The following is a 22,239-nucleotide window of genomic DNA, read 5'->3' on the forward strand; positions in this document are numbered from 1 at the left end:
CCAAGGCCAAGAGCCTCTCTCTTGAATCTAAACGCAGCGCGCAGGTGTGCGGGGTGTTGCCGTTTCGTGTCCAACCCATCAAGTTCCGTGCCCCTGATTTCCCAGTCTCTCCGCGAAATGCTTTGTGGCCTGAGGACGAGACAGTGTTTGTAACGGTCCTGCTTATCTCACAACACTGCGAAATGTATTTCTTTTAGTAGTTTATTAGCCTGTATTGTTATGTATTCCCACTGAATTATTCAGCCTCTATATAAACGACTCCTTGTGAATATCACACCACTTGACGGCGACCAGTTTGAGGCTATTTTTCCTTGTTTATTTGCTTAAGATAGTACGTAGTCAGTTCAGTTTTCCTTACAATATCTTATTTACTTTGGCTTGGTATGGTTGAGATTTCTACATGCTTTTGTTTGCTTCGTTTTTCGCTGCCTCTATTTACGTTGTCACTTATATTTAGCTTTCGCACATATCTCTGTACTTTATTGTTGTCAGAATAAACTACAAACGTATATCACTGTAACCATGCGCATATTTCGCTGTAACTAAACCTATATATCACTGTATTGTAACTGTTGTAATAAACTCGATCGCTGGCGGCTCCCTCCACATACTGTTGTATTGTTTGCGTATAACTTATAAAACAAATGTTTTCTAGTCGGCTGAGAGTAGCGAAAGAGAATAGAAGTCTACTTTAACTTATATCACAAGTTATATACCAAAACGTAACGCGAAGTTTTTTATGGATAGTTATCGATAAAGTCCAAGAGAGGATCCTCTCTTTTAAAGTCTCAAGAAGCTTAGCTGGTGCCGGTCTTAACGCTTCTCTGAGCTCCCAAAAGCCGTTTCGTTTTGAGCTACTTTTCTCTCAGCGCTTGGTCAATCAACGTTATCTAACCATGGTACTTAGAGAGACTCACCTGCGGAAGGCTGGGCAACGCGCGGGAATTTACCATTGTGTTGCAAGAAAAAATCGAGCGTTTATAAAGGATATTTTAGTGCTCCGTTTCGATTGTCAACTGAATATTGTTGTCTTTCACGCGATTTATATACCCCGATCGCGGAGAATTTGATCGCCGTGCAGCGAAAATCCCAAGCGAGTGACTATTTAACTTCGTTTTGAAAGTCATGCGCAATCGGGCATATTCGTTGGCGACTTGCACGGTATCACACAAGGTGCGCGGCAACTTTCGTATTTGGAGCAACGTTTCTCAGTTCGAACAATTCTTACTTTCCTAGCAACGTCTTGCCATTCTGAGCCTTAAGAATTTTTAGTAATATTGGCAGTATACTGAACGTTAATTAATAATAAAATATGAGAAATCAGTAATTTCTCATATTTTATTATCAACGTTCAGTATAATAAGCGGACAACAACGTTGCACGTGGGACCAGTAAAATAACTTTTACAATGTAACTGAAGCCGCTAGTCTTTGTTGTCTAGAAATGTAATAGAATAGCAACTGGGAGGGGTATTTGTACGAAAGGGCCATGCCAAGCTAGCGAGGCGAGAGGAATATAATATTAAGCTAAAAAACGTAAACAAACGCATAAAAGAAAAGTGCAGAGAAGCTTGATATTATTCCTCGATTTAAAATCCCGCTGCATAAGATCTCTTTCTGGGGTCAGCCTTGCCGTAAAGTTTCCCATTAGCACTTGTGGCCGCGGCCTGTACAGCAGCGTAACCACTGATGTTCCTAACCTCGTGCCCAAGCCCCTGCAGCCCTGTTTGGATTGCCAGGGGCATCTGGTAATCTTTGTCGATGCGAATGAAGTTGGGAAGCAACTGATGGTGGAGCCTGGGTTCTACAACAGCTTGTGAGAGGTTTCGATTGAACCACAGGTAGTTCATCACAACCTAAAACAAGAAAGCCATCAGTGAACCATAGCTTGTTTGTAGTTTTGGTACAGTGAAATATTGTAACTACTCAAATCACCCTGCGATCCAGTAGCGTAGGCTCTCCATTCCGACAATGTTATTGCAATACTGAGGTACGTACAAATCCTGTGGCGAAAAAGTCCTTATTCGAACTCGGCAATTTCAATCTAGCACTAAACCTGAACCAATCTTCTTCACGCGATTCAAGATAGCGAATTACTACCGAATCTGACCATTCTTGAGAAACCAAATTTTCTCCAACTTGAGTTTTACCGAGATTGTGCGAAGAAGGGGAACAATCACGAGGATTTTGATCTTTTGTGCTGAAAATGGTGCTATCACACCTTCACTTAGCTACAAAATAATTCTAGAACATCACGAAAAAGAAACCAACTGAATTCTTGATACGAACTCATAACCTGCGCAACTACATTTTGGAAACGAAAACGCGAGAACTCGAAAAAGTTAGCCTAACTTTTTTCAAGATGCAGTCCATATTCTAACCCAGTCCATCTGTGGCAAGAGACACTCATCGGTAGTCTTAGTACACTGGGGTGACAATCTACAACAAATTTGAGCAGTACTTTTAGGTTTCTGTTGATAAAAAATGGAGCTTCGAGTTTTTGATCAACACCAAACTCCCCTGATACTCCCCTTTAAGTTCAAAACAAGTTGATTTACATAAAATCTCACCAAGGAGATAGCAGTTGTGATTTTGGTGCCGCCAGAGGCACCGACCACTAGACGAGGAACGCCCTTACTGTCCACAAAAATCGAAGGGGTCATTGAAGATTGGGGGCGTTTCCTTGGCACGATATAGTTGCTCTGTGACGGCTCAACTCCAAAATTGTTCTTTTTCCCAGGAGTGGAGAAGTCGTCCATTAAGTTGTTGTATATTATGCCAGTGCGCGTAGAACGATATTTTGAACCGAAGCTGACAAAAAGAAAAACACAAAATGTTAATCCCCCTAACGACCGCCTGTTTATCACTGTCATTTTTTCGTGGCTCAAACAAATTTTTGTCATTTCCCTTGATATGACCGCCTCATTCATATAAATGCGACGAAACGACCACCTTTATAACTTTAGCTGGTTAATATGACCACTGAAATGGAGGGTGGTTTATAAAGCGGTTTTCAATGGAGTGTCGTAAAACCAAAACCAAAGTAATTACTGGCCAATCATGGCAGACGTAAATAGCACAAGGAACCAATAGGGACCTTAAGCAGAGACGATGACGACGACGCCGACGGAAACGGAACTTAAAAAAATACCTTCGCGTCTTCTGAATAAATTCGCGATGATTTATACTCTCTCAGTTTGTGTAATGTGGCCGAACTATCGAGGGGCTGACGTCGTAGGGGCGCCTTTAAAGTTCAGAAAGAGAAAGGAAAATTAATCATCATGCGCTCACGTTCTCCACAAAACCTTAAATTTGGTCATTTCACGTTGTTAGGGAGCTTAAGCAACGACGACGGCGACGACGACGACAAGGACAACGCCACAAACCAATAGGTTTAATGAGCAAAAACAATTGCTCTGCACCTGCGTTTTACATTTTGGTACATTTCTTTGCACACGACGTTGAATAAATTTTTATTTTCCTTCTTAACTTGAACGCCACTACTACCGCTTTAGCTCCTGGATAGTTCGCCTTTTCTCTAGAAGTTGAGCGAGTTGAAACAATCGCGAAGTAGCACAAATGAAATAAAGTTATATTTTCAAGTGACGTTTTCGTTGGCGTTGCCGTCGTCGCTGCTTAAGCTCCCTGTTGTCTTGCAGAGGACGACAAAGAAATGTACCAAAGTGTATAATGCACGTGCAGAGCCAGTTTTTTTCTAATTAAAACTATTGTTTTCTGACGTTCTCGTTGACGTCGTCATCGTCGCTGTTTAAGGTCGCTGAAACGTAGTCGACGTATATAAAGCGCGGGAAAACGGCACCATTGGTTTTTGTTTGGCTTGTCATTTGTTAAGAAAAGGGTGCGAACTTAGAAGTCAGTCTGAGGCAAAATCAAAGCAAGCGCAAGCGCGAAATTACTTTTGACACTCAACTGAAAACCGCTCTATATTTTGACAAAATGGGACTCAAATTAAATTGGCAAAGAAAACTTTTTATCTGTGTTTGATAACCGGCTTTAGGTTATTTCGCTGTCGAAATAATGCTGCCATCTACTGAAGTTTTTTTTCTTTTTGGGTCTTGATCTTTCCTTTTCGAAGGCTATCATAACTTGGCTTTCATTGTTTGGCGATCATTCCGGTAGTAATGAGCTTCAAATATGCACAACCGAAGCCAGGTAAACGTGAGAGCATTCAACAGGGTCATAAGCACTCAAATACACGAATTACTTTATTGGTACTTAATTTCGCGGGTCTTTAATTTCACGTTTGTCGCCATTGTAAAAAATCGCAACAAAAAACCCTGGGCGGAGGGGTGTTTCCAATACCAGTGCATCGATGAAAAATACATCCCCTGTTCCTTGTTCACTTTGTCCATTACTGTGAAACCAGGAACATTAAAAAATAATTACGACTTTGCTTCTATGTTTGCTGGATAGTGGCTTTTTATCTACATTTTAAGAGACGACAAGAAGTACTCCGTATCACAATGCAGGGTCTGAGATTGATTGAAGTCAAAAATTACAAGATTAGCGCAATAGTATATCCGTAATACCGCAACAGTATCGCAATGGTATTTCAACTATCACAATACTATCGCAATAAAGCGGGTTTCAATTGAGTGTTGTAAAACCAAAACCAAAGTAATTTCTCTGGCCAATCACAACAGATGTAAACAGCACAATCAGCCAATCAGACCTCAAAGCAAATACATGTAACCTGCGTCAAGCGCGGGAAAACGCGTGCGACCAAGCAGGATTGGTTTGGGTTTGGCTGCCCATTTGTTGAGAAAATGGCGCTAACTTTGCCAGCCAATCATAGAGTCTAGTAAAGCAAAACCAAAACAAACGTAAAATTACTTTCGATACTCAATTGAAAACCGTTCTAGTCAAAATGACCTCAATAGTCACCCCTAGTTTTAAGTTGTTCTAAGTTTTTCCTTTTTGGGGGGAGGGGGGGGGGGTGCTATCAAGTGGTCTAACATTACACCTATACTTACAAAAGATTAATCGAACTGGTAGCGGCAACTGCATCTCCGTTCGGTGAAATGATGGACAGGTGCGAGGTTCCCTCATCATTGGCCTTCGAGTAAAAATCTCCGTAGTACGTATAGTTGTGAAAGGTTCGATTATCAAAAATCTTGTGCCGAAGAAATTCTGCAAACTCGTCGCTGGTCATATTTTTAACAACCTGATATAGAGAAGAAACAGGAAGGTTCTAATATTTCATTTGGGAAAATATTATGGCTCTAGATTTATATAAACATCATGACAATGAAAGAAGAGGTTAATGAAAGAAATGTGATCATGTTAAGAATGCGATGAAATGAGATGGTTTTAAATTCTCACCGGGTGCCCCCACTCCCAAACGCCCCAGGTTGAGATAAGTTATGGGAAGGGGTGAGCTCGGAGGCGGAAAGGAGCGAGAGCTCAGGCACAAAAGTGAACCGTCGCTGCGGGGAGGAGGGTGGGGCGACAACCTGATATCTTGTGTCCGTTTTAACGAAGAGAGGAATAAACAGGATAAAACAGGTCTATTTATACTAAACTTGTAAGTATTATGCACAACCGGTTCCCCTGAGGATCCACAGATGCGCGGGAATTTGAGAATTTGAATACACAGGTCTCATAGGAATAGGGGGCGTTTGTGCTTGGCGGCCCCCAGTGAGAATAGTACGAAGTCGCATTCCCTTATGAGAGGTGATCGTTTACGAGAGTTTCCAACTATTGGGCTTTGGCTGGGAATAATTCGGTGTTTACGAAAGGTGGTCGCTTATGGGAAGTGGTCGCTTACGAGAGGTGGTCACACATGCATGGAAGTTCGACTGTATTTAATTTGTCATCGTATATTGTCAGGACGCAAATTTGAGTGGAGAACATAAAGAACACTTTCGCAATGTTTTGTTTTACTTAAAACAGGTTCATGGGCTATGGTGGTTTCGGAGTGTGTTATGTTCAAGCTTTAGGTCTAAGGTTTTTCAAGGCTAACACAGGCGTCCCAAGCTCACGTTTAGAGAAAGCGAAAAATTAATTATCTATTTATCCGGCTGCGTGAGTTGTGTGTCCGTTGTGCTTTTTCGTTATTTTCGCTGTTTTGTGCTTTTTATGCCACCACTGTTCTCCCCCTCACAGTGCTACAAAGCACAACGGACACACAAGAGGTGAGTTTTTTTTATTAATCATCTTACGTAAAAAATGAGAATATTTTAAAGTATTTAGCGTTCTAAATGAACGATATTTTATTCCCCATACAACGTCTTATAAAGCGCTCAAATTCTCAACTGTTCTCATGTAACCAGTAACACCGCGTAAGATGAAAGGACACGTTCCAACTCACACAGCCGTGACGCATGTATGAATAAATAGATAATTAATTTTTCCCTTTCTCTAAACGTGAGCTTGGGACGCCTGTGAGACTACCGATAAAGTGCAGGCAAGCACACCAGTATTTTCGTCTTTCTCAGTTGTGATTGTGTTGCTGTCATTCTTGACTGTACGGCTTCAATGTGCAATTTCTCGTTCTATTTCGATAGCGGTTAAATGAATTTAAATAAATAGTAAAGACCGCAGCTTCCTTATCAAGTGATATTAAATTGTACACCAATTTTGACTACAGTGGAACCTCGTTAAAAACGAACACCTTCGGGCCGCGAAACTGTGGTCGTGTTAACAGGATGGTCGGATTTAAAATTTAACCGGAGGATGTAAAACTAGGGAAATGACTGGAATTTTAGTTCGTTCGGGGCACAAAAATGTTGTCGTAAGGCGCCAGTGTAGTTGTTTGAAATAGGCCATTTCTGAGTTGCTTTGAATCTCATTACGACGGAAGCGCGAGGGTAAGTGCAAAGCTTTTCCCTGAAAACTAATTTTAATACATTGGAACCCCGTTTATACGACCCCCTTAGGGCCGTGAAAATGTGGTCGTACGGGAATAACGGGATGGTGTGATTAACGAGGTTGTAAAACTAAGGATATGACTGGACTTTCAATTCATTTGGTCGTAAGAAAAATTGCACACTGTTACTGAAAGCTATGCACGAAGCCTCGCTTTTAAAATGAGGTTCAAATCAACTCGGAAATGGCCGATAGACCCATTCGGCTAACGCAATGCTGTACCCAATTCAGATCCCCAGGGGTTAAGATTCTTTGTTTATTGCATTTGCTTTATAATGTAGCATTCACATTTAAATGATATGGAAATACTTAGAACAAAACATTTTATGCCCAAAGGATTTGAATTGGGTACAACATTGCGTTAGCCGAATGGGTCTATTGTCATAACACTGCAGTATCATGATAAATAAATAAATAAATAAATAAATCACTTCATTTAAGTGTAAATTAATTTAACACAGAGCACCAATAACTTAAAAACGTTCTTTTAGGAGAGTAGAATACCGGAGTACCCGGAGATTAAACTTCTCGGAGCAAGGACGAGAACCAACCACAAACAGCGGCTCACCTCCGTCACGTTCACGAAGTCTTCGTCACCAAGCAGCGCCCTGTAGGCATAAGCAAACTTGAACGCCTCCACTATTCGATGGTAAGTCAGAATTGAACTGTTAAGGTCTTTGCGGCTCGCTTCCGTGAAATCATAACCTGTATACAGAGGATATAAGAGATTTCTGGGACGACTTTTTCTGGTAAATACCTTTACAGGATTTTAAAAAAAATGCATTTTCAACAAGGAAATTCTTCTCTATGTCATCTATCACCCCGAGCCTTGCTGGGAAGCTCCTTAGTTACTATTTCTCTTTCAGCTTTTACCTCTTTTACCTACGCTGGGAATGATAGGAACACATTTTGATACTCATTACTACACTGTAAATGTTTTCAGATTTTATATTCTTTCTCTTTTCCATCATTTTTTTTCGTTAAATTCAGTTTGTCGGTTATTAAGTGCAAAAATTAGAATACATTTGTTGCACTAGCTTGTCTTGTCCTATTTTGAGGAAAGGCGGGGCCGACGTCAGAGGGGTGGCAGGGTTCAATTGGGTTGGGGAGACCTCGGCTCAAGAATAGCCGAGAAAACGAGTTAATAAGGACTTTAACATTGAGGTTTTTCCTCGTTTCCTGCAGACTGCAAACGTCTTAAAGTCACGTGACTCTGATCCTGCCGTCCCATTTGACGTTGAGGTTCAGGTTTCAACGTCAAGGACGCTGTCTAGTCCGTTCAGTCTCAGCCGCTAAGTGTTCGTCGTTAGACGTAGGCCTTCCCTATTGACCTCCACTGGACCACGTTTTGCACGACACGGTGCCAGTGCTTTAGGAAGCTATCTAGTAAGTCATCCCTCCATCTCGTCCTTGGTCTTCTTCGGTTCCTTGTGTGTCCCCAAGGCGTCCAGAACGTAATGCGGGTTGTCCAACGGTTATCTGCTCTTCTCGCTACATGACCAACCCAATTCCAGAGATAAGGGAATTACGGCAGAAGTTTTCACTTACAAGATTAACCAGCCTCATCATATTAGTGCACGCAACGGGCAGCCGCCGTCTTGTTTTCCTGCTGCGAACTCCGAACTGTAACCGGATGGCCGACGTTTGCGGTTTGCGGTTTTAGAGGATATCCCTAATCTTAAGGTCTCTAATAGTGAGATTTAGAATTAAAAAGCAAACGGCAAACGGTAGAGAAAATTCAGTTGTAAGTTTCGTTAGCATCAAAGGCCAGAGAATTACTTTGCACTATTCATGTATATAAAATATTTGCCTGCCAATAGAATTTTAATGCCTTCTCTCTCATGCTTGGGATCATTATATATAGTAGAGTAGTACTGGGGCTTGGGGAGGAGTCAAATTGTAATTATGCGAATCCCCCTCCCATGTTGTGCGGGAGTCATGTGACCAAGCAGGTCATGTGCTTGCCATTCGCTTCAATTGATTGCGGTTAAGAAATTTGCGTTTGACCTCCACCTCCTCCCCATGTTCCCTCCTCTTGTTCTTGTATTGTAGTTATTTTTCTGGCGTTTTTCTTGGCCCACACCTTAAACTGGGGAAAACTTTTGTATCAGAATTTATTCATGGATTTTATGCTTCAATAAAAGTGGCTATGCACCTTTTGCCCAGAGCCATATTCGTTCAATTTTGTATTGTTTTATTGTTGGCCAGTAAACAGAGCTCAGACAAGGCAGCAGTAAGTGGTACAGTTCTGAGTACAGGGTGAGAACAAAGGCATAAATACTAATTTTTTTTAAAGAAAACTTCAAAAACTCATAAATAATTCCAAAGCCCATTGACCTATCAAATGGTCGATAAAACATCACGTGCAGTGGTTTTAAAACCCAATAAAACCTCCTCCTTATTAGTATGCGGTGTTTAATATTTTTCTCGTATGCTTATTTCCAACGTTCACAGAAGCATCATTGTTATGAACTCTCTTGATACACGCTTAGCCCGGAATGTTTAGAAGCCGTTCAAAAGATTCGCAGGACGTGAACCACTCGGCTGCGCAACGCGGTTTTAAATACCGATAAAACACTGCTGCTCGTGTTTTAAACATTACAGAAACGTGAATATCACGTTTGCCGTGGACGTGATTCTAAATCTCTCGAATAAGGATGCAACGTTTAACACACGGAATGACAACAGAAAAAATATGAAATTCAGGAATAATTTCCTCTACAATGTTTCCAGTACCTGTCAAAATGTTCAGGATCAATGAAAGAACAGCCCCACTGCCTGGGGGTGGATTCGTATACCACGTGTAGTTTCCCATCGTTGCAGAGAGCGGTGTTCGAACTTTGGTTCTGTAGTTTTTCATGTCTTCCAGCGTTATTATACCTCCGCCATCTTGTATATCCTTCACTATATCCTGGGCCAAACTTCCGTTATAGAAGCTGTCTGGGTCATCGCGAATTCTCTCCAACGTTCTCGCAAACTTAGGCATTTTTAGAACGGTCCCCAACTTCTTCAAGTTCCCTTTGCCGTCTATGAAAAGTTCTCTAGGAAAAAAAAAACAGACCCCTTGTCACGGAAAGGTCAGTGAAATATTCAAGCGAATTAACTCTGCGGTGTACTGACTGATTGACCCATGAATTTCCGACTGCATGGGCGTTAGCCCTAGTTAGCACATGGGAGACCGCACGAGGCAAAGAAAAAATGTTCGGCCTACTCTGTCTCTGGCCATAGGCACTAATCGACAGTTTTATTGCACTGGGGTGATAATAAATATTATTTATAACAAACTAGACAATTATTTCTTTGTATCTGTTGACAGACAAACATTTTTTGGTTTTGAAATGACAGCAGATTTGCGTGATTTTTCTCCTTTAAGTATCTCTGGAAAAATGAATGGTTATATCCTTAATGCGGCTCTTTCATATTAGAATAATCCTTCCCAAGATCTCCTTTCCCCGCCAAGTCACAAATCACACAATATAGCAGGCACAGTCATGCGTATCTCGGATCATCCAAACATGCGCCGAACGTGTGCGCAGCAACAAGAGGACACAAAATCTTTAAAATCCTCCAGAAAGAAGATTGTAAGAATAAATAGCTCCACAAGGCGTAACTGTGAACTCGACAGAAAAAGAACCAAGGACATACTAAACTGCCTAAAAATTATAACCTCTGTTGTTACCTTAATCCAGTATCATTTTTCATCCATTTTAACGAAGATCCGCTTGCAGCACCATGAGCAGAATAGCCAAATCGAAATCCTTTCTTTGCAAAGTCAATAGCAGGTTGAACTAGTTCCTTCCACGGTAACCTGCCATACTTCTTCCAAGCTGCACGGTATCCACTCACTTCTCCGGGAACGCCTGATGCGGATGGACCTGTAGTAATGATGGAACAACGATGGAACAGTCATTGGACAATGATACAAACAATGATTTAACAATACCGGTAGTGAAATGCTCCATTTGTATTGCGGCTTACTTCAAAATACATCGAGCCCTTTCATTTTAATGTCGACTATTTTATTTCTCCAGCTAGAGGTATCAAAAGGGCCGCTACATGCTAAATTTCTAGAATTAAACCCAGTTTTGTGAACACTCACTTAATTATATTACAGACAGAATCGTACATAGTCCCCTAAAATCTGTCATCTATACCGTATCTACTAGCGTGCCAAATTTCGACAAGTTGATAGTTTAAACAGCTACAAAGTCGACTTCCCAAAACAATAGGACTTTTAAAATAAATGAGAAAAACGGTGGCCCGGTCTTGTACGTGCGTCATAAATTTTGCTAGATTTCTTTGCCGTGCTCGGCCAAACAACAACGTGAAATGACCAAGCTTTTGTGGAGAACGTGAGCACGTATGATGGTAAATTTTTCATTCTCTGTCTCAAGGTGAAGACCAGCAAGTCGAGTTCTCAAGTGTTATTGAATAGTTCGCTCACACTAGGGATTAGAGAGTTTAAGAAACGAGGACGGCAACGGTAACGAGAACGTCATTTAAAAATATGACTTCTCGTTTTTGTAACTCTTGCGCAATCATTTAAATTTGTTTAACTTGGAAAATGCTGGCGAACTCTCCAGGAACAAAATTAGTATCAACGACGTCAAAGTAAGGAAAAATAAAGAAGATTTTGCGTCATACGCTCCTGTTCTCGAGAAAACCTAAAATTTGGTCATTTCACGTTGTTATTTTGCAGAGAACGGTAAAGAAATGTACCAAAATGTAAAACGCACGTGCAAAGCGATTGTTTTCGCTCATTAAGCCCATTGTTTTGTGGCGTTCTCGTTACCGTTGACGTCCTCGTCTCTTAAAGGCTGGTTTCCATATGATCGCGGATCGCGGATCGCAGATCGCAATAAGATCTGCGATCGTCTGCGATCATATGGAAACCAGCCTTTATATAGAACATGGTTCTATCTTCTGCGATCGTCTGCGATCGTGATCGCAGACGATCGCAGAAGATAGAACCATGTTCTATCTCCTGCGATCGTCTGCGATTAATTGCGATTGTTTGCGATCTGCGATCTGTGATCTGCGATCCGCGATCATATAGAAACCAGCCTTTAGATAGAACATGGTTCTATCTTCTGCGATCACGATCGCAGGATCGCAGACGATCGCAGAAGTAGTTTCCATATGATCGCAGACGATCGCAGACCTTATTGCGATCTGCGATCTGCGATCATATGGAAACCAGCCTTTAAACTCCCTGTTAAGCAGCGGCGACGACGACGTCAACGAGAACGTCAGAAAACAATAGTTTTAATTAGCAAAACACTGGCTCTGCACGTGCATTATACACTTTGGTACATTTCTTTGTCGGGAGAACGTGAACGCATGATGAATTTTCCTTTCTCTTTCTGAACTTTAAAGGCGCCCCTACGACGTCAGCTCCTCGATAGTTCGGCCACATTGCACAAACTGAGAGAGTATAAATCATCGCGGATTTATTCAGAAGACGCGACGATAATTTTTCAAGTTTCGTTTTCGTCGGCGTCGTCGTCGTCTCTGCTTAGGATCTCTATTGGATAAGGTGAACGAACTGGAATATTCGCGAAGTAGTAGTACAAGAAACGCAAGGAATAAACTTATCCTCGGGATGTTTTTATCCACCCTTTGGGGGCTTTAAGATATACAACGATTTTGATGCTAGACAAAATCCCCCAAAGGGTGGATAAAAACATCCCGAGGATAAGTTTATTCCTTGCGTTTCTTGTAGTACTTCGCGACGGAACTAGTAGAAATAATTAACATTAATCAGTCATAAATTATGGTGTGAAAATGATGTATTAATCAGTAAAATGACACAGGCAAACTTGGAAAAAGAAATGCCGAGTGCTCCTATCAGGAGTCGAACCTAAGACCTTTCGATTACTAGTTCAGATGCTCTACCACTGAGCTACAGGAGACTCGTGGGAACTAAGGTCATTAGATTAGGTTCATGGGACAAACATCCTGCGCACTGCTAGGATTGGAATGTCAACAAGTGGCGTATACGAAATGGAAATAACGTGATGGAATATGTTAAGCCTGGTGAATAAATGAGAAGGATGTATTGATCAGTAAATGACACAGGCAAACTCGGAAAAAGAAATTAGGGTGGGTGTTCGTAGGCTCGATTTCCAGCCGCTGTTCGGGAAACGAGCCCGCGCTCCTCCCCCGAAAAGAGGAACAAAGACCAATCTCGTACCCAGAGTCTTCAGGCTTTTTGGTCAGCGGGGCAACGCCGGGAAGACTCTGGGGACATCAAATTTTATTACCGCAGGATTTCTGCGGTAAAACAATGGAAACCGTTACGGAACAGCCAATCAAAAAAATTGAATTTTTTCGATGTCCCCAGAGTCTTCCCGGCGTTGCCCCGCTGACCAAAAAGCCTGAAGACTCTGGGTACGAGATTGAACAAAGACCGGACTCGAGAGAGCGGCGGAAATCGAGCCTAGGGTGTTCGTTAATGCAGTATGATATTATCAACAAAAATTACCCAAGGTTATGAGTTTATCTTACCATATTTAGAGCTCAGACCGCTGTTGACATACATTGTCGAGTTTGCTTTCCCAGGGGCTACTTCTCTGTAGTCAAACACTTCCACTTTATTCGTGCTTCGATTATAAACCGTCATGAACCCACCGCCGCCGATGCCAGAGGAGTGCATATTGATGACGCCTACACAAAACAGGGCAGCAATAGCAGAGTCTACCGCTGAACCCTTTTTCTTGAGAATGTCTCGGCCCACCTCGGAACACAGACCAGCGTCCGCAGCAACGACCCCATGGGTATAAGGTCCATCTGCTCCTTCAGGAACTAAGTGGAAGATAAAGAAACATCTTTTTTTTTCTGTAGCAATAAGGAACTCACTTCCTCTGTAATAGCCATTTCTTAGGGCGCTTTGGACTTATCAGAACTGGCCGGCCAGACCGGGTGTCTTGAAGACATTATTCTGCAAAATTTTCAAACTTGAACATTCCGAAAATGGTACCGCTATTCTAAAGAAATTCGAAGGATTAGCATATAAAAAGGATTTAAAATTTGCGCATTCCCTTTCGTAAACTGCCATGGTTTGGCCGGGCATTTCTGACAAATGTGAAGCGCCTTTAGTTTCAGCTTTCAAACTGTATCTACATTCCTCAACGTCACCACTGGCCAGGAGTCCGTAGCTTATTGAGACCGGAAACTATTTTACGCGCATACCGTATTTTCTCGAATAAGCGCCGCGGCGCTTATTTAATTTTTCGTGTCTCCTGTGCGGCGCTTATTCGAGGGCGGCGCGTATTTGAGGGCGGCGCTTAATAAAGGGCTCATACCACATAGCCAAAACATTTTGATTGTACAAGGAAAAACGCTGACAATCTCCTTACTGCAACAGTTACAGGGAAGAGAAAGAGGGAGGTTGGGCTTGTCGTACCGGCGAAGTTTACAGCCTTCACGCAAGAACTGAAGAGCGCGAACATTTTGAAGAGAGAACTGAATGAAAGAGCATCAAGATATACTCACTCCGAACTGAAAAAAGATCACTATTGATGAAAATAAATTCCCATTGCTGGCTTAGAACCGCATTGTAGCGATTACAGTGTATTTTTATCATCTTATGGAAATACTCGAATAAGCGCCGCACCAGAGCTGCGGCGCTTAATAGAGGGCGGCGCTTATTATTTGTACCCATGGAAGCGTAACATTCTAGTGCAGCTGCATGGAAACTAGTATTTTTAAAAATGATCTTCACTGTAGATGGCTTGCAACTTGAAAAAAATGGCCAATTTTTTCAAGTTCTTCCTGTGTGTTTTTGGGAAATAACTCAATAAAGATCATAGTTTGTTTTTCTTAGGAGATATCACTTAATATTTTCATATCGGTGCTCTAGGAACAATTTGATTTTAAAGAAAATATTTCAACAAATCTCCGTGAAAGTACGCCTTTACGTCCCGTTTACAAGAGCCAGTTTGATGCAACTTTCATCGCACTTCACTTCAATCTATCTCGCGCAAGACTGCAACTTTTACTCTGCTAGCAGAGGTTTCTTTATGACAAGTCTTTAAGCATGTAGTCGTTCGCGAGCGTCTCTGGTATTTCGCGTAGTTAGCAACCCGTGAATGAGACGCGAACGACTATGAACATGCTAAAAGACTTGCTGGAAAGAAACGCTTTGCTAGTATGGTACTGCGTCTTCAAATCGCACGTGTAAACAATCCGGGTTTTCATTGCGATATGGCAGTACATTTGCTGAGAAATCCTGCAATTTTGCACTAAAATCGCTGTTAGTGACCCGAGCACGACAAAAGTTGCGTTAGAAAAGTGCGACAAAATCGCATGTGTGAACTGGGCTTTAGATGTCGACATTTGTTATTTCTTTGAAGCTAAACTTTCCAATATTTATAATCTCAAACAACGTATTAACCGGCAAGTTGGCCGGAACTGAAAGTTTAGACCGATCGATGAAAAACGGATTTTAAAAACATATTTCTCGGGCCCGAACGTTACGAAGACTTTCAAGAAACTTGCCCTATCTTCGAAAAACTTTCATGCTTAGAAATAGAAACCGATCTTCAAGACTGACTTATAAAGTATTGGCATTGCCTATGCCCAGTAGCTGCTCGTGTAGACCGTTAGAAACATTTGCCCCAAAAGACGCATTTACGGACGGGTTCTAGTGTGAACACGTTTACTGTCTTACCTGCTGTGGGCAATGGTGGTATGTCACTTGTAGTAGCTACCGTGGGGGGTACCGTGGCGGGCTCTCTGGTGGGCTCTTTAACCTTTTTGGCTCGTAACACCAAGACAAGCACCACAATGAGAATGATCAAAAGAACAAATGCTATGGCAGTCGCTGTAATTATTTTACACTTTTTGGAACTGCAAGGAAATGAAAAAAATATATATATATCACCTTATGCACTGGAAAGGAACTGAACACAGTATGCAATCTACACTGCTACAAAATCCATCATGGGAAACCACGGGCGGAACTGGTGATGTCAAGCGCGGGAAAACAAGAAGCAGGAAACTCGGGTGTGGGCCGACCTATGAAAAGCGCGGGAAAACTCGAGTAACCGATGGAAGACACTGAAAGATGTTTAGTAATCCGCTAGAAAGGTCGGGTAGTTCAAGTCAAGCGCTGGTTGGGCGCTGAAAATTTCGGGTACGTTATTCCAAAGAGATGTACAAACTGCGGTAAAACGAAAGTAAAATCGGGTTTGGGAACACTCAAGTCATGCACCATGCAAACTATACAACTAAATGATATACTTCAACAACAATTTAGATAATTTTTAGGCTAAGAAACAAAGGCACAATAGCGGGTTTCAGGTTCCTAGCAGACGTGAAATGCAGTCAGTATAACCAACAAGGTACTCTAAAGTGTTTGAGCATGCTTGCAAATGCAACATCGCCCTAAAAGGAAAGAAATAGGACATTTTCACTATGGCGTCATTTTACTACAACTACCATAATCCTTCTGATTTTTGTTTTCTCATGCTAATTAGAGCGATTGTTTTTTGCTGTCTACTAGGATTACAAAATTTGAGTTTGAAAAGGAAAACAAAATTAATTCTGGTAGCCATTTGGCCTATTGGCTTCGTAACCTAAGGACGGTAGAGAAGGTGCAGTAGAGCGTGCGCCGTGTGATAACACCAAGTCAAAGTTTTTCTAGGGGTCCTAAAAGTAACTTTTTTGATGCCACCCAAATGAAAATGGTCGATCAGGAACACCAGTAAAGTTTTATGAATTAGGTAAGGCATGATATCGTCCTGGTTAGTGTAGTGTAGTCGGCCTGGGAACAACTGCTCCGAGTGACATTGGATAAGGTTTCGACAACTTGGTCGAGCGGAGGTCATTATCAGGTTGTCGAAACGTCAGTCAGTGTCACCGACAACAGTTTTTATCAGGGTTACACACAAGCAAGCAATCGTACTTCATAGACTTAAATCGTGACATGACTTTGGTTCAAACCGAACCGCACTGCCATGATCAGTTGAATGCTCTTGCAATAAACCGCCAAAACCATGCGAAGTTGGTCATTGGGAATATAGTATCGAAGAACGAAATCGCTGCAAACCTTTACATTAAAGGGAGGGGTTCACGGTTCTGCGCATATCCATGAATCAAAATACTTTTTCGCCTTTGCTCGCTTTGACCCAAGCCTGATTAATTTAATTCGTTGTTTATGAACCATTCGGAAAGGAATAGGTAACTCGGGTGGTAACTTTTTCATATGATTGCGTTATTTCGCATGCAAATAACTGTAAACACATCAACCGTGGAATAAATTCTACAGGTCAACACTAAATTCAATATCGACAATATGATGTACATGCAATCCACTGGCATTTTTTGTGAATCTTGGTCATCAGTCATTTTGCTTGGACAAATTATAGAATGTGATTACTGAAGTACATGTGAGTGGGATTTTTTAAGGCCATAAAGTTGATAAGAAGGAGAAAAAAGCATTTAGATTAATGCACATGCGCTGAAATGTGAACCCCGCCCTTTAAAAATCGCACTGTGTAGAAAAGCCGTCATCTAACAGCGTTAGGTTTCACTTACTACTTGGGGCCCAACTTCACATCCACCGCATCGATATCCTCTTTTAGCGCTCTGAAAATGAAAAGAACTAATCAAAATTCTCGCTAACTTTTCTCTTCTTAGCTTGGACTCAACGGTAAACGGAAATTTTGTTTTTAACAAATTGGACGTCACCTAAGCGCACTCGAGCTCGGTTAGTGTTGATTGACTTTGATGTTACCACGCCAACCAACTTTTGACAGGCAGTTTTTTTAAGAAAATCTCTTTTAGAAATGAAGAAGAATCACTTTTCTTCCCGTAACTTCTTTGTTTTTAGCTCATATAAGTGTTCCTTTATTTGTTTTGATTTCTATTCGTTCAATTGCGGCGCTTTCCTGAATCTTTTAGGAAAATCTAGAAATGCATGCAAGATGGCGGTTTCAAGATGGCCGCCGTTTGTTAATCATGACCTAGTAAAACCACGTCATATGACGTCATCACTTCGCGTTGTGCACCTAAAAGGAGACATATTTGGTGTTTTAGCTTTTGTACTTGCGAAGTTATGGAGCGAAGTAAGTGGAATCCACCCCCCCCCCCCCCCCCTCGTCCACAGAAGGCAAAAACAAAACAAAAAAAACCCATAACGCTTCTGACATGTTACTTATTCCTCTCGAACTCATCAAATCTAATCGTGACAATGTAAACCAAGCTAGAGAGATAAACCTCAACGACAGAGGTCAAACTCTTGAACCTCAAGGACTTAATAGGGGAGGTGAAACATGAACATTTTTCCCGTCTTTTATCCTCCTAAGTTATGTTACTTTCTCAAATTTCTTATTGGTACGTTTTCTGTTTTCGTTTCCCATGTGGTAACGTTAGCTATTTTGCTCATGCCTATTGACAAGTTGTATTTTTAAATTTCAAATTGTAACGTTTTTGTTTATGTATTGTAACAACTCTTGCCACAGGGCCAGTCTCAAACATACCCTGAAGAAGAAAGGCCGTGCCTTTCGAAATATTGGAAAAATATACTTCCCTGACCGTGAAATCAGCCTTGCTCTCTTTTGGATTATTTGTTCCACAATTTAATTCTAATTAGATCCTTTACTACGGCATCCGGTACTTTTATTTTGTCGCGGTGGTCCTTGCAAACACAGTTAATTACTGTTTTTTACTGAAGAAAAATGGGTTAAAATGGCCCCATAAATATAAACGCAATTGTTTAAACTTCCTTTGTACGCATACTTAACAGCACCAACGGAAAGTTTTGCGTCTTAATTTCATTTGAGGTTCAACTGCACTACATTGTAATTCAATCTATTGCAAAATATATTCTGAGAATTTCCTTAGCCTCTTACATCTTGCTTTCTTCCTCCGCTAGGTCCATTCTTCTTCACCTTCATAAAAAAAAGTAATAGAACATTTGTCATAAGTATCTAATGGATGTATTCCATCATCAGAGAAATCTCGAATTACGTTTATAGCAAAAACGGCAGAAATGATCACGTGCAACATCCTTTCTTGTCACGTGACCATGTTTATCCTTCATTTGCCGCTCGCTGTTTTCAGTAAACTGAGTAGTTTTGCATAAGCACAAAACGCCGGAATTATTTTGCACTATTCTCATCCATGTGCGCATTTTTTCAAGAAAAACAAAAACGGCGCAAATCTCACTGATTTACCGTTTGCCGTAAACGCGATTCTAAATCTCTCGGCTAATTTGGACTTATTTGTTTTCTTTCGCTTTTCCAGTCGTATTATAGCTACGTTCAGTAACCTTTGCTGCATTCCACCTATCGTTATGTCTGGTTATTTATAGAGTTTACATGATCCACTGGGAGAAATGTGTTCGTCCCGGCCGATAAAAATCTAACCACCATACCGTGAGAAACCTAAAGCCCAAAGGTAAGCAGATTCCCACAACCATAATTGGCAGGTTGGCAGACTGTTAGCTAAACCGGCGCGCGGACGCAAGCGGGAAAAAACGAAAATAGACTACCAGTATCTTCGAGCCTTTGTTGAAATTTTCTCGGCACCGCTCTAAGCCCCACAATCGGAACGTCTCGAACAAGCTAAAAAGACAGTTGATACCCACGCAAGAGCACCCCAGGTTGCTAGTCGACTAACTTGGTATCCGTCTATTAATTATTAACTACAGATTCTGATTTTAAAACTTCACTAAATTATCAATATTTCTTATTTCTCTTAATTTTACTACTCTTTTGAGAAAAACCATCTCCTCCCAAATATACCTAAAAATCACCCAAAACTTTACAAAACACCCCAAAACATTGATTTGTGTAATGAGCATAGGGTTTTGTATTGCTTGAAACGCGAACGAAATATTTCGGTTGAACCGATTTTAAGCGGCGTGAAAACGGCTCTCATGTAGACCATAGGCCGAGTCATTCTCGGCCCCAGGGCCGTTCGGCTTTGACTACGTCATACACCGGGAAGAGCTCTGGAGTCGAGAATGTTGGCTAAAATCAGGGACTCTGCCCAAATATGGTCATGGTGCACTGAACATCTGCGTACACAACAGAGGAGAAAATTGGCAGAGCGTTGTTGAATAATAAAATTGGCAGAGCGTTGTTGAATAATAAAACAATTATTCTGCTCAATTTTGCGGAATATCCATAATGATCTAATAATCTAATCATCATGGTTAATGAATGTCATGACCTTTCGTTGTCAGATGAATTGTTGTCAGTCATCGATTCCAAGAAAGATTACCTCTGTGAATACTTCGATTGATTTTAAGTTCACGAAGGTTAGTCATTTTTTTTAGGCATAAGTGGTTATTTAGATGTTCAACATTCCGGGAACATCAGACCTGTGAATAAATGCATATATTACGCAAAGTGACACCAAGAACAGTTCAAGTTAGCTTGAAGAGGAATGTTGGACTCTGTAGTATTCAATATACACATCCCCTGTTTGGAAAATGCCCGTGTTGTTTCAGTAAAAAGTGGATGTATTCCTGTGGCGTCACAGGCGATGCACATGAACACCTACCACAAATTAAATCTAACAAATTTATCTGTTTACGGTAAGCGGATGTATTAACCGTCTGGTTTTCCTCTCGGATTGGATTAATAAGCGCTCCCAATATTTGAAACTGCGCTGTACGGGATACTCAGCGATACCTGTTAATACCCTGAGACCGAGGTAGAAAGCTTTATCCTAAAAGCTCTAGTAAGTGACCAGCTTCTATTGTTACAGCTTTTGGTCGCTTACGAGAGTGCATTCACGAGAGCGCATACTTTTCGTGAAACTTGTCTCGCAACGGAAGGAAAAAGTTTCACGGAACCGACCATGTTGTAACACGGTGTAAACACGGTGCAACGCGTGCTGAAACTTGTTTCGCAGCGCCGTTGCACACAATTTTCAGCTAAATTTTCAACGTGTAACGGCGGCTTTTAAGGTTCCGGTTTTTCACGACACTTAACCCTACCTTCAGTTGTCTTATTTTCACAGTTTTCAATAGCTCCTATCCGTTAGTCCAACACTGTGTTCTTTCACCTGTGGTTAGCTTCTATCTGTTGCGTGTTGAAATTAAAAAAAAATAAACAACCAAGCCACTCAAAAACACAACAACTGAACCGCATCAACTAACGTCATATACCTTTTATTATTAGTTATAATTACTTTACATAGATTATCACGACATGCTTGAGCACCCTGGTAAACAAATCGCTAGCCTGCAGAACAGGCGTTAATTTTATTGCTTTTTTCAGGCGAGCGGAGGCAAGCGCGAGTCACGCGCGACGGGAGGGGCGCGCGCGCCAAAAAATAACTATGTATTTTTCGCGCCCCTCCCGTCGCGCCTGACTCGCGCTCCGCGCTCGCCTCTGCTCACCTGAAAAACGCAAAAAACAACGCCTGTTCTGCAAGCTAACAAATCGCTTGCTACAGTTAATTAAAGTGTTACTGAAACCAAATTTTCGTATTCCAGTTTTTAACGTATTAATTAATATAGTTTAGGCTTACCTTCGAGAGTTGTGATGTTGTCGGTTGTTGTTGTTTGTTTGTTTTTCGATTACGGTGCCCGCAAACGTTTGCAACAGCCCGCTCAGTTCGAACAATTACATTGTCCGCCATTTTGCGAGGCCGAAATAGTCTTGTGACGTCACTGGTTGTATACTTTGTGTGATTCGTCAAAAAAAAATGGGAGGGAAGGAGTCCTTGGGGAAATATTGCGTTGCTGGTCTCCATGGAAATGTGAGCTGTGGAGGAATTTCAATTCATCAGGGCCAATTTTCCCAAGCAACGAAAGTTTCAGAGAAAAGTGGATTTGTTTCGTGCAGCGACATCGCGTGAAATGGAAACGTTCAAATCTTTTTAGCTTCGGCGCTGTGTTCACCACATTTTGAGCCGTCTTCCTTCGTTCAGCGACTTGAACACAACCTTGGAGAGGCGATTTTGGCACAAAAAGATTTTTGAGGAAAGATGCCATACCGACTGAATAGATTGCCTGGAAACATATATAAATACAACAAACTGAATTCAACCGATAGAGCGAAGACAGAGCAAGAGTGAAGAACGGTAAGAAGTTTTTATTGTAATTGTATGCGATAAGGTGAATGCTTTGCTTCGAAGAAACGGACGACGTTCATTCCTATTCCCCTCAACTCAAAGTCAGTTGTTATCGTCTTTCTTTAGCTTCTAAGAACTGATACAATGAAGCCTGCTTGTACACTGAATAAAGCTGACACTAGTTAGTTGTACGGCGGAAATTCCCACATCAAGGGATGAATCGATTTCTTATTTTGCTGGGGACACGACACGGAAATACCTGAATTTTTTTTTATGGGAAGATAAGACCATGCCATCTAACGATCCTTCTCCAAGCACA

General features: G+C 41.4%; 1 protein-coding gene across 1 annotated transcript; it reads right to left on the reverse strand.

The window, feature by feature from the left end:
- Positions 1–34: 34 nt before the first annotated feature.
- On the reverse strand, positions 35–20,984 carry LOC146479641 (glutathione hydrolase 1 proenzyme-like). Its single transcript, XM_085110494.1, has 11 exons — positions 20,839–20,984; positions 18,743–18,781; positions 17,427–17,477; positions 15,559–15,737; positions 13,395–13,691; positions 10,567–10,762; positions 9,624–9,928; positions 7,456–7,592; positions 4,994–5,184; positions 2,570–2,810; positions 35–1,855 (listed from the first exon to the last, which is right to left on the reverse strand). Exons 2-11 carry the CDS (start codon positions 18,769–18,771, stop codon positions 1,589–1,591), a joined length of 1,893 nt encoding a protein of 630 aa, XP_084966620.1. The 5' UTR covers positions 18,772–18,781; positions 20,839–20,984; the 3' UTR covers positions 35–1,588.
- Positions 20,985–22,239: the final 1,255 nt, after the last annotated feature.

Source organism: Pavona decussata, unplaced genomic scaffold (assembly GCF_977016875.1).
Source record: "Pavona decussata unplaced genomic scaffold, jaPavDecu1.1 SCAFFOLD_58, whole genome shotgun sequence".
NCBI lineage: Eukaryota > Metazoa > Cnidaria > Anthozoa > Scleractinia > Agariciidae > Pavona > Pavona decussata.